This window comes from Cotesia glomerata, linkage group LG2 (assembly GCF_020080835.1).
Source record: "Cotesia glomerata isolate CgM1 linkage group LG2, MPM_Cglom_v2.3, whole genome shotgun sequence".
Classification (NCBI taxonomy): Eukaryota; Metazoa; Arthropoda; class Insecta; order Hymenoptera; family Braconidae; genus Cotesia; species Cotesia glomerata.
In genome coordinates this window covers 25,183,918-25,198,200 of record NC_058159.1, presented here as the reverse complement: position 1 = coordinate 25,198,200, position 14,283 = coordinate 25,183,918, and the positions used below count along the sequence as shown (strand labels likewise).

The window sequence follows — 14,283 nt, the reverse complement described above, 5'->3', positions numbered from 1 at the left end:
AATATTGAAAGTAAATTATAATTGACATTATTGCTCTTGTCCGTGATCTTAAATAATTATAAATAGATCAAGAACTTGAACGGAAGAAAAGTTGCAATGTTTTCTTGGTTGTTTTCAACTTCTTCAGACAATATTTGAGGTTAACATCTTTGTATAATGTTATTTAGTCTATAAAACTGAATCATTGGAAAAAATAAAGCAAATGTGTACTAAATACAAACAAATATTTCACTTATTTTAAATAATTAATTAAATAACAATAATATTACACTGTAAAAAATTTGCGGAGTAAAAAAATTTGAATTTTATCTGCAATTACAATATGCCTTTGCTAAATTAATTTCTAATGAATTGTTAAATTGATAAGTTTAAAATTTTGCAGAAAAAATCTAACTTTATAAAACAATTATATAACGAAAAAATATTGAAATGGAAAACATTTAACACGAGTGTTGACTTTCCTCAAGTGAATACTTTGTTAAAAAAAAAAAAAATCAAATAAAAGTACCTCAACAAAAAATGACCTTTTGTCCCAGTACAAAACAAATATATTCGCAAAAGTAAGTTTTAAAAATAAAATAAAAAGCGTATAAATTAACTATGAGCTTAAAACTTCCTTCAAACAAAACTGCATCGCTAAAGTTACCAGGAGTGTGCTCGGTAGTTTTTTTTTCCTATAATATAAAATTGATGACTAATGTAAAGTTAGTTTAGTATCGAAATTATATAAGGACCCTGATTCCTTATTGGTTTAGAATTAGAGCGCGCGTGTTTAGCGTGCAATTTGAATTTCTACACAAAAAAAAAATTAACTTAAATCAAGAAAATAATTTTAAAGAAGTTCAGCTTCTTGATTTGAGTATAAAAATTCTTAAACTAAGAAATTTTTCTTGGTTTAAGGAAATTTTACTTGATTAAAGAATTTTTCGTTTTGATTCAATACAATGAAACTCTTCAAAATTATTTTCTTAGTTCAAGAATTTTTCTCTTGATTGAAGTTAATTTTTTTTTCAGTGTAGTTACTTACAAAAAAAAAGGATTTTCAGTTTACAAACGTGAATTATTTGAAATATTTTCTCGTGAGAAATAATTAATACAAAAGAATTTTTATATAAATTTTAATTAACGATGTTGCAATTAAAATTTTTTTTACAATCGAAATAAAAACAAAGAAAAAGTTTTTTTAACGAGATACAATTGACAATACCCAAAAATATTCATAACAACGTATAATTCTAAAAAAATCAAGTTAAATCAAAAAGTTATATTTATTATATAATATAAAAAGCTAATTTCCAATTTATTATAAAGTTATGAAAGTTTTAATTAATTTTTTTACAGCAAAAAATTATAAAAATATTAATTTTAAAAGTTTCCTCTTTTTACCACAACACATTGTTTATTTTTTTTTTCTAGTTTTTTTCAAGCTTTTAACTTGGCAAGATTGAATTAATTTTTTTTTTTTCTAAGTAAATATCCAAACATTTTTCATTCATTCATCTCTAGACTGTTCAGTGTGTCGCTGCATAAATAGGAAAGGTTTTAGAAATGTATTTATGTGCATAAACTAGAGTGTGCTTCAATTAATTATTTTTTAATGCAATATTGTTATTAAAAGATTAATTTCTCGTCTCTTTATATTCAGCAATAAAAAATAAAACTTTAGTGTTTATTTATTTTGAAATAAAAAGACTTATGCTTTTATTTTTAAATAATTTTATTGAATAATAAATCGATGAGTTTAAAGCCGGAATATATTAAAAATTTTCCCCTAACTTAATTAACAATCTCATATTTTTTAATTGATTGTTATTAAATAAAGCTCCCTCTGAATAGAGAGTGCCAATTGAATATCTTGGTCGCATTACCACGGGACATTTATCAACTCCCGACGACACTCGACAGGCACAAACTTTTTCGCTCTCTATAGATGGAACTATAGATGAAACTAGGTTCCGTCCAACATGGAAACCAGTTAAATCTCGTTTGTTCCGTATACACTCTTTTGTCGACAAAGCACAAGATTTTATTCTCCCTTATTATGAAAGGCAAAAAAATTATATGTATGAAATAAAATTCTCTGAATTATTAAACTCATACTCATTATTCCATTATTGTATCTAACAAAATAAAAATAAAAATAGTAACTTAATCAGCAAAACAGATTAAAGGATAAGACGAATTCAAAGCAATTAATGAATAATCTAATTATAGCAGTTGAATAATATCGTAATAAAAATAAAAATAAAATTAAATATAAAGAAATGTGATTCTTCTTTTTTTTTTTTTTTTTTTTTGTAATCTCTTATATATTCTAAACAAAGTAATATACAAGAGGGCGCCGCCCTCTTAAAGAAGTGATTTCACTTGAAAGATTTTATTTGTCGAGCTCTTGAAGCTTTTATTTTTTCACTCCCTCCCTTATACTTATACTTTGATTTTTTTCTTGGACTTATTCAACGTCTCCATTGATTTTGTTATGCACACGCTCTTAATTGAAATTTTTGCTTTTCATACTTCAATAAAGGAATTTAATAAAATTATAATAAATTAATAATGAAAATGAAATTCAGAAAAATACAAAACGAATTTACAAATTTGCTTTCCTTCAATTTATATAAATTTTTGCGTAGTATATTAAATCAAAAATTTCATTGTAACAAATTGGTAGGTATAATTTAGAATTTTTTAAATCTTTCGTCAGATTTTGACTAACATAATATTAATTAAACTTACATGGTAATTTACTTAACTATGAATTTATAAAAAAGTTATATAATTATTAAATGTATTGTTAAATAAATGTACTATCGCGCAAACTATCATGATTGATGTTAGCAGTGAATTTTTATATTATAAAAACGAAATGGTAGGTACTTAAGAAAAGATAATTTTAATGATAAAAATTGGATGTCACCAATATTAGAATTTTTTCAATTAGTTGAGACCGAATATTTTTTATTCTAAAATAAGATTATTATTTTAATAACATCATAAAAAAAAAAATAATTTGTTGACTGTACAGTATATTGAAAAACTAAAATGTCGATGAGATTGAATTTATTTATAAATTTAATAATAGCGATAGCCAATCGATGTTTTTGTAAACATAAAAGCAAGATCAAAGAGAAACTTTATGTGATAAATAAAAAAAAATGAGGAAAACGGTTGACCCTGAGGGCCATCCCTGCAACTTCCCGCTACTTTCGTAATTAAGCGCTCAAAATTGCACTTGTTACGTTTTTGAGCTCTTCGAGCTCAAAAATATAATTTTCGTGTAGTTTTGAGCTCTCCGAGCTCAAAAGTCTGATAGAAGTTTAATAAAACATTACTTTTTGAATTTTCAAACCATAATAACTTTTGAATGAATGTACCGATTTTCACGTGGTTGGCGCTATTCGACGCAGTTTTTCAAATTCTATGATATATTTTCAAACACAAATTGATCAGACCGAAAATTTCGGTGTAATTCGAAAAAAACATTTTTTTTCGATTTCTTTCGTCAACGATAACTCACGAACGAATTAACCGATTTTGACCGGCTTGGTGGCGATTGACGTGGTTTTTTGATGTTTAGAACTGATTAGTTTTTGGAATTGATCGGTCAAGCCGTTTAAAAGTTATTAAAAAAAAACCACATTTGAAAAAATTTTTTTTCGCAGTTTTTTTAAGATTTCTCAAAATCTATCAATCCGAATCGGTCCAACTTGTATTTAAAATCTAAGTTTAGTCGAACTCTTTCAAATGGCACCAACCGCGATCAAATCGGTCAAGCCGTTCAAAAGTTATGAGAGGTTTACATACATACACACACACACACACACACACACACACACACACACACACACACACACACACACACCATCGCGGGAATAGTCAGGGAAGCTTCCTAGGACCTCAAAACGTCGAGATCTGATGAAAACTCGATTTTCGAAAAACAATAACTTTGCGATTTTTGAAAATTTTCAATTTTCTTAGCGGGAAGTTAAAAAATAAAAATAACAGCCGAGATCAATGACTATAGCAGAATAAAATAGACTGGTAACTCAATCAATGAAAACCATTAAACACAAGAATTTAAAATATTTATACTTGATAGTGTAACTTTTAATAAATGAATAAATTTTTTATGCAATGCAGGATAGGAACAAGAATATTTATTGAATTGAATTGAATATTAATAAATATTTGATTAAACGACAGACTATTGTGTTTTTCTGAAGGTGTTTGAACACTTTCTTTCTTTCGTGCTTGATGATCATGAAATTTATTAACTGCAGCTATTTATATTTATTGGGAATATTCAAAATAGACTGTATCAACTATAAATTCGCATTTTTTTCCTGAAAGATTGTGAAAACTAATATTTCGATTGAACGATAAGGGATACGATAAGAATGATAAGGACTTTCTTACAGAAAATTAAATTTCCTATAAAAAAGTATTCTTAAAATTTTTTTTGTATCCTCAATATTTTACTCATCAGAATTTAAGATTTAAACGTCTAAAAATTTCTAATGATTCATTATCTGCTTAAATAATTAATTTTCTAAATCACATTACTCACTAAAATAAATTGAAATAAAATACTTGAATAAATATCCAATGAGTGAATAATTAAAATTTCCGTATCCGAAAATTAATTTTTCCGGGTCAGCATAAAATAAACACGTTAAATTTAAATTGACCTCAAGTGAAGCGATATTAATGTCAGCAATAAATAAATAAAAAAAGGCAATTAATAAACCGCCCCGCCTGCAACCCCTTGAAAATATTTGTTCATAAATATTTTCATAAATCACCTCTTCAAAGCAATTAATAAAAGTGTATATAATAAAACTGAAAATAAAACTAAATAATAAAACACTTAAAGCGTTAATATAACCGAGCAAAATGTCATTAGATAATAGCATAAATTAATAATAAATGTGTAAACACGATTATTACAGCACCTACTCGGATTTAACTGGCTCCCCTAACCCGAACATTCCGCGAGACGTCGCCGAGGAAAGCATTAAAAAAACATGGAATTCATAAAAGCCAGTTCGTGTGGTTCCCTCATGAATATGAATCGTGAGGGACACAATTAGCAACGGCACCGGGATACGTTACGCCGTTAATTTCGTTTGCTATAACAATGTAAAAAATGTACAACCCTCGTATCCTACAGCGACAGGACTCTGCTCTTTTTATTTCATTATAATAATAAATATAATTATTTTCATCATTATCCTAATGATGAAGATTAATGAATATCTTTCAGTATTTCGTCAACTACCCCTTCTTTCATGTTTAACTTCAATCAACAGTTGAAGACTGAGACATATTTTAAAAATAATGACACTTTGTTATACCTTGAGCTGTGCGGGTTTCCATCACCAAAAGTCCGATCAGTAGATACAATATCATCTTCGTCAGACACGAGGACCCAACAATTATTGAGGGTTCTATTAGTTCCCCGTTTAATTTTATTTGTAGGTGTTTATTTGACATTCGCACGCACTCCACCACTGTTTTATATTATATATTAATACTTATTTTTATTTTTTATAACAACACTAATATTTATTTAATAATATATTTATAAATCACACTACACGTAACAATAACATTAATAAAATAGCCGATGATAAATATTTTTGATTAATAATAATTATCCAGGATTTATCAGCACCAGGTTTCATTTTTACAAAACTGGTCAAAAACAACCACAACACGTAAATAACACGGATAATAAAAGCACAATTTTAATTTAACTGTCTTATTTTTGTTGGTATTTATTAACATTTTACCCGAAAAATTAATATTAAATAAAAATTTAATTTTACTGAAAATAATTCCTATGAATTTATTTTATTAATTTATCTAATTTTTGACTATTAACTTTTAACTATTAAATAAAATAAAATAAAAGATCCACGTGATAGAAAAGAGTCTATTAAATTTAACAGAAACTAGTAGAGATTGTGATTAAATAAAAAGTTAAAAGAAAACACAGCACAGAACATTAGAGAAGAGTTTTTACAGGTGAAAGTTTTCGCGCGGATTTCAAAACTCGACGGAGTATAGTTCGTCAGTGAGGTAGGTTGCTCTACTCGGTATGGTACAGCTGAGTTTATACTCAGACGCGTGGGATCACTCGGACGCTGTATCGCGTGAAATGACTCTGCGGGGGTTGTTAAAAAGATAGCGCGTGCGCCCGACGACGGACTGCGTCGACGAGACTCTTCGGCGCAACCACTGAATCGTCGACGATCGACGAGCAGGACGATGACGCTCCTCATATCAAGTCTGATGCCAAAGTCATTGTACTACTGATTCATTACCACACTGACTTTTTACTACTTACTGACAGCCACTATTTTTATTTTGCTTTTTATTGATACGGTATCTGATACATTAAATATTCACTTTGTATATATACTTTGTATTTATAGCTTCTATACTTTTTGATTCGTTGTTCAAATCGTAAATTTGTTTAATATGCACAGACCCGCTTCAAGTGCCAGAATGGTTTTTTTTTTATTCGTTTTAGGAGTTGTCAATCTGAAATCCGTTAAAGAGGAAAATAATTTTTTTTCAAAGAAATGGATAGTAGTTTTCACTAAAAAATTATCGTTTTGATTTTTTTATGTAAGACAAAAAAAAATTGATTTTTTTAAATTAAATTCAACAATTAAGTGTTGGAATTCATTAAAATAATTATCAATAAAGTTTTATAAATTTTTTCAATTAAATGAAAAAACGATTTCAAATTTCTTAAATATTCTGCCCTTTTGTGTTGATTTAATACAATTATTTATTCATTCATTGCATAAGAACGCCGATCGGCAGTGTACATTAATTATAGCAATCAATTATTTCAAGTGATATTTGAATTTAATATCAATATAAATATTAATAATTAGAATGAGGCAAAAAATAAAAATACAAATAAAAATAAAATAAAATAGAATAGGTGATATTGTGAATGAATTAGTTATTTAGTATTGTTTTTTTTTATCTTGGTTATGAAAGCAGGTATATGTCAAATATTTAATATAAAAATTTTCAATAAAAACTTCTTTTAACGCAAAGGGAAGAAATTTATTACTGTGCAGAAAAGTTACTATCTTATCAGCTCATTACTAATGAAATATTTCAATAAATAAGTTAAAAAAAAAAAAAAAAAAAAAGATTATTTTATCATTTTTTCAAATATTTTTAAGCTTTGATCTCGTTACAGTTTTTATTTGACTTCCCAATACTTCAATAACATTTTGAGCCTTACATAAATGTTTCAAAAACATCCATGGACCCATAAATACTAAGATGACTTGCTCATTAGTTATTCCACATAGGTTTCAAGTTATAGCAAATTAATTGATTTAAAATATTTGAAAGTCTTAAATATTTAAAAAACATTTAATTTTAATTTAAACTCTTTAAATTTGAATCTACTCAATATCATTAACTCTGAACTCAACTACTATTCAACGGCTTCTTTTAAGAATCATTATTTTTAATGTAAATAGTAAGCCGTGAATTTAATTTACAGTAATGAATATTAACATAAAAACAATTGTTAAGTATTATCTTTATACATTTCATTTTATACAGACAGGGAATATTATGCATTAAAAACTACAGACGTATCACAATTCTATGGCATGTATGTCAAAGTGTCGACATCTGGCTGATGCTGCATCTTCACTTCAAAGCTGAGACCCTTTGTATTTCAGAGGGGACGGGTCGAAACATCGTGACACAAGACCTCAACCGCAAAAAAGCACCGTGGAATAAAGGCGAAAAATTTTTTTATATTACAAGTTAACCTCAATGGGATTAATGGAAAAACGGTGTAATACTGTAACTGAGACGGTTGATGGATAATTTTTTAAGTTCAAAGTTCAAAGACTTGTCATTTAATACCGACTTTTTTTTAAATAAAAATTTCAACAGGAAAATAATAATCTCTGTAAATATAACTTTAATGTTTCAAGCAAATGAGTTAATAATCAATGATGTCTTTTCTTGGTCTTTTCTCTGGGAAAAATTTAATTACAAAGCTAATTTAACTTTAGAATTACATTTATTTACTTGAATTGCAAAGTGTATATTCATAAAATATAAGTAAATATGAAAGCTAATAAAGTATTTAATCCAGTTTTTTGCAATGGGTAATAACAGTTTCAAAAATAAAATTTTAGACAAGCAAAAACTGAAATGTGATTTTTAATACTTTAACATAAAACTCGATATTAAGATTTAAAAGGTAGTAATTACATTTTTCTCATTACCATATTAATTAAATAAAAATGATCATATGACAAAAACAGAAGTACGGACTTTTAATAGACCATATACAATTGAAAGTTCAATGAAAAAAAGCTTAGTTAAAAGACAAATGCAATACTTTTATCCGTGATAATTATCGTTTAAGCTTTTTATATAAATTAAGTAGTCATATTAAATATTATATTATATATGTAAAATACGAATATGTGTATGAATGTAAAATATAGAATGTGAGATGCACAATCAACGCCCACTCGTAAAATATTTGCCCTGCTGTTCCTCATGTCTCGAAATAACAAAGAAGTCATTTAATCGGGCTCATAAAAGTTGACTGGGTATTCTAACGAGTGGACCTATGCTGCACTGGAGAAGGAAGACAGCAAGCGCTCGTTTACTCCCACGCTTACTTGTTCGCCATATGAATGAGATATTCGAAGGGTGAAGGGGTGTACACTGTAGTAGGAGTATAAAATACAGAGAGAAAGAGATAGTATGGAGGACACTGGGGTTTAAGAGTTAAAAGGGGCTCAAGTAACAGTTGTAGAGGGTGCTAGTTTTGCTGGTGGTGATAGCTACAGTAGTAGTGGTAGCAGCGCATGAGGATGCGAACCAAAAAAAGACAAGAGACAAGAGAGGTGAAGGCGGAGATTCGTGTGCTAACGAGTTGGCGCTGTCTGAAAAATGGGTCACTTGCCGACATGCTATTACCAGATTACCCGTCGTAAGGATGACATAATGGAGAGCTTCAACATTTTCTGGATACAGGATGTTCGGGGGTTACAAATCACGAGTTACATTTTAAAAGTTTAACTAGACGTACTGTCAAGTCTGCCCAAATAATACTAACTTTAAGCTTTATTTTCCACGTATATTTCTACCTCTAGGTACTTGGATTTGTTTGTTTTAGTTTGATTAAAATATTTGTTCTGTTCGGTCTTTTGATGGGTTATCGAATTTGAAAGCGTGCGGAAAAACTGGAAGGTGCGGGAAAGTATTTTATACAAGGAGAAAAAAATTTTGCTATAGGAACTCTATAGTAGTTAGTTAGTTGTAAAAAGCTCCAGTAGGTTAACGTATTCTTATAGTAACAATACCGTTTAGCTCCTGCAACTCTACATCGTTGAGCTCTGAGAGCTAAACGTTATCTACCTCTCACAACTCTACAGGATCGTTCTGAGACTATAACAAATTTTTTGAAGTCTGCTTAATAATTTTTTTTTACGATTTAGCATTGATAATTTAATAAATACATGCGGCAGAATGAATTTATATTGCCAACAATAATTGTATATGGCAAATAAGAATAGTATTATAATAGAAATAAAATAATAATAGAACTTATATTACAAATAAAAATTATTTGTAAAATAAAAATATGGTCGTCACAAAATTATCTTATTTTCTTAATTATATCAATAAATATTGGACATAAAATCACTACCGTATATGCACAAGAAAAGATAAATAAACGAAAACAAATTTTATTTTGTGTTAAATGGGGTCTTTTTAATGTATTCCGATAACTTATCACATCAGAATATATTCAACTAATAAATTAAATTAACAGTCACTGCAAATGAACCTTGAAAAACCATAAATACAAAACTGTTCTAACGAAATTTAATTTGACAAAAAAAAAACCTATTTTCTTAAATAAATAAATTGGGAACTTAATTGTCCTCATATATTTTTAATAATATAGATTAGTAACAAAATAATTATGTTTGGAATTTTAGAAGGTCATGAAATATGTCAGCGCACTCCACTACTGCGTAACGTAGAGCGCTCCCAACTATATCGTTTGGCTCTGAGAACAATCCCATAGAGCTCTGAGAGCTCAACAACATTGAGTTATCAGAACTAAATAACATTTTGTTACTGTAACTCTACAACGAACAGTAAACTGTGTATAGTTGTGGTAACTCTACAGTTACGTTACCAGAACGAAATTTTTTTTTCCGTGTATTATTTGTGAGTAAAGAAGGAATTTTTTTATTATGTGTATTTTTTTTATAAAATACGATACGATTACATTATAAAATAATAAAGAATTTTGTAAAGGATTAAATTTTCTATAAAAAAGTATTCTTACAAATTTTTCCTTCGTTTCATTTTCTTTTTTTAATTTTTCATTCTTTTTGTACCTTAAAAATTTTTTACTTAAGTTTAAGTTTAAAAAATTGTGAAAATATTTTGATTGAAATTTCTCTAGCTTCAATTTCTAAGTAGCTTTTCTTTATTTGTCTTCTCAAAATCATCATAATTGTTAAAATATGTCTTATATTTTTTTTTAATTCTGTCAGAAAATACAACTAAATTCCCTACTTATTATCCAAAAAAATTGGAATTATGATTAATAATTATCATTGGTAATAAAATAAAACCCACTGTGACTGATAAAATTAACTTAACAATTGATATAAATTTGGAGAGCTAATAATAATTATTCAACTAGTATAGGACTTACTTTGTAGATTTTATTGTCTAATAAATTAGTTATCTTTTAACTCATAAAAAATTAAAAGAAAAATATTTAATCATAAATTAATAAAGTAAGATTATAAGAAGGAAGTAATTCTCTTAGAAGTACTATTTGTAAAAAGTGATAATTATAAATTATCAATTTTATTTTCTGTAGTATATAAATATCAATGAAAACTAATAACAATTAATTATCGGATTATATTTAATACTTCAGCGTGCAACAATTCTTCTCTTGTTATATTTGATAGCAAGGCAATTTACCATTGAAAAATTAAATAACGAACTATTTCGATATATAATTAACGAAATATTTCGATATTAAATAAATATTCCCGTGTATTTGTAGAAATTTGAGTAATTGGAGTTAAATTACCAATATGAAAAATTTAATTGATTGACACAGTATTTGTAACTTTTAATCAAATAGAATAAATGTAAAAAATAAAATGATAATTGATATCACGTATTTTTTTAATAAATCCTCGTTTGATTTCAAGAGAAATATTTTCAATATAAAATGTTGTACATTTTATTGAATCAAAGAGTCCTTTGAAAAAATTTTAATGAAAAATTAATTAAATATATTGCCACGTAAAAACTTTTAACACGCGTCTGACTTCATGAAGATTAATGGAACTAAACTGTGAGTAGAGAGACAAAAAAAGTAAAAATTTGTATTAAGATCTTTAGCAAATTAAATGATCAATAAAATAGTCGTAGTTGATATTTATGAGTTAAAGTATATTAAAAATTGTAAATTAAATGGAGGAAAGGGGCTTTAATTATTACAAAAGTATTGAAATGATTTCTTAGATCAAACAAAATTGAATATAAAGGATTGAGTTTAATTGAAATTTTTAGTAAATGAGCATAACTGGGTCTTTAATCTTGGAAACTTAGTCCTTTTCCCTTGAATGTTGCATTTAGTTGAAAGATAAAAAATAAAGGGGATAAAAGAAATGTTGAAAAGAAAAAACCGGATGAATTTAAATATTATCCCAAGACGGAAAAAAACGAGTCATGAGAAAAGTTTTTTTATGTACTCCGACACGGTTTTATTGTACACAAGGATAAGCGGACGTACTGGAGATTTTTATAAACTTATCTACGAGATATACGTGATGTTGCTGTGTACATTTGTGCTTAAAAACGAAGATAAAAATTATGAAAAAAGTAAATAAGTAAGATGAAAATATGGAGAAAATATGTATTTTTACATTTAACGCCGCGGCTAAAATCGTGATCCTATGAAGATAAGAAGTTTTCTATGAGTTTAAACTTTTGCCAGTTAAACTTAAACTTGTTCGCTGCATATGAAATCTAGTTACTTATATTCATAAAGTACTTTTACACCAGAGTTATGTAATAATTCTGACGTCTACGTTCTAATGAATTTTTGGGTGGAGAATATACGTCTGTCCATGCATATTCAACATTTCATCCTGAATTTAAAATGTTTGTTTTCCCATTACCCATTATTAACATACCAATATTCTAGAAGTATTTTTTAACGAAACTTGTTCGTATAATTATTAAAAAAATGAAAAAACATTATTTAAAACGTACACTAAACTCTGATGAGGGTAGAATAACGATTACCAGTACGGTGGAAAACATCAAAAACTACTCAAGGTAAAATTATTGTCCGGAGCAGTTATGAAAATTTAGTTAACATGAAATTTTTGTAAAAAATTAAAACTAATAATATTCTTCCCAATTAAGCCATTAAATTTATAAAATCAAAATGTTATTATTCACTCACCGATAGTTGACATTGGAAATATCTTACGTCGATAATGTATCTGGCGCCAGTAAGTGCCTGTAGTACCTCGAGATCCATCGTTGTTGGGTTTAGCACCTGCAAAATTCCGAAACCTTTTCGGAATCTTTTTGAGGATTAGTAGATATGACTCTAACGAAGTCACTGCAGTCAATCAAGGTCTCTCCTTCCCTGTCATTTTTTATTAATTAATCTTTACAATTATTTATGAATTTAATAAAACTATTAAAAAATTATTTTTATAAATTTACTGAGCAACTAAATCATTTTGTATAACAGAAACGAAATACTAAGAGATTTTCTTGAAATAATTTTCTTGAATCAAATAATAAAATTTATTTTATTATTCAATAAAATAATTATTATTTATTATTTTATTTAAAATTCAAGCCAAGAAAAATTTCTTGCTTCAAAAACTTTTCTACTTGATTCAAAAAAAGAAAATTATTCAATACAATTTTGGTTCATGCGTTTTTCTCTTGAATCAAGTTTTTTTTTGCGTTTATTACGATATTTTCCAAGCTCATGAATTTATTCAGTGATAATATCCTTAATCAGGAGACCAATTTAGATTTCATTTTTTAAAATCACCAAATTCACTATCAAATGTTCAAGCTTTGAATTTGAAAAATTAATTTAGCATTACATCAATCAAGAATGAGTTGTCTTAGTGTGCGTTTTAATTTAAACTCTTGATTTCCATGATATTAAAATGAGGGAACAATTATTTATTTTAAATAATTTATAAATAAGTAATAAAAAAAGTTTGTCATTAAAAAAAAAAATTTTTTCTGTAATTTAATCGTCTAAGAAATCGAAAATTTAAAAACATTATTTCAATAAAAATTACCGGCACGTCAATGTTAACTACGCAGAACCCGCAAAACGCATCATCAACAATTTTAGAAAATAACGGATTACATTTTCTTTCTATTTACGTTGATAATTTCTCTTGACAATAGAATCTTTTCAGTAATTCTCTACTTAATTAAATTCTTTTTTTTACTCAATAATTAAATATTGAGTGAATGAAGACCCATCTTACAATCAACAGACTCGATAGAGTCTGGCGCCAAGTTCCGTTCTCAAGCCAGACTACCGAGTGTTCAACAGACTCAGAGTCTGGCGCCAAGTTCCGTTCTCAAGCCAGACTACCGAGTGTGTATATACCGTAAGCAGAACGGTTTTTTGAGGTTACAAATTTTTTTTCAAATTTATTTTGATTTTTTTTTTATATGATATTTTATAATAGTAGTTGATGCTTTTTATTACGCGTATTACTTGATTATTATCAATTATCTTTATAATTATTAAAAATAATCAGCACAAACTATAGCGACCCAGATTTTTAGATTTGAACTTTTTTCTTATGTAAAAAGCGGACGGCCAGAGACTAAATAATATAAGGATGCATGCTAATCTTATAATAGATGGAAAACTACAGTGAAAAAAAGATATTTGACAGCTTGCAATTACACACGCCAGGCGGCGCAAGAATAACTTTTACATGAACTATAGCTTAAAGTGGATAGTTTGCCACCGGAAATGTATTAAATTAAAATTGTCAATTTTTATTATAATTACAAAATACTGAAATCCGAACAAAACAGTTTCACTGTAAAAAATCGCGCCAAGTCCACGTTCATAAGACTATTACAGAAAAAAATTTTTATTTCTTTACAAAGATATAAAATAAAAAATTAAAAATCCAAGTAACCGATATGGTTGTATATGATTTTGGA

At 27.3% G+C, this 14,283-nt stretch overlaps 1 protein-coding gene across 2 annotated transcripts in view; it reads right to left on the bottom strand.

Annotated features, from left to right (window-relative positions):
- Positions 1-13,531, bottom strand: part of LOC123260024 (zwei Ig domain protein zig-8-like) — a 200,624-nt gene extending 187,093 nt beyond the window's left edge. The window contains exons 1-2 of one of the 2 annotated variants that reach the window (XM_044720947.1): positions 13,392-13,531; positions 12,524-12,712 (exon numbers count right to left, since the gene is read on the bottom strand). In XM_044720947.1, the coding sequence (XP_044576882.1) occupies positions 12,524-12,536 (13 nt within the window). In that variant the 5' untranslated portion in view covers positions 12,537-12,712; positions 13,392-13,531. Of the gene's footprint in view, positions 1-5,354; positions 5,817-12,523; positions 12,713-13,391 lie in introns of those variants that run through there. The other variant, XM_044720946.1, reaches the window with a different exon arrangement.
- Between the last annotated feature and the right edge of the window lie 752 nt (positions 13,532-14,283).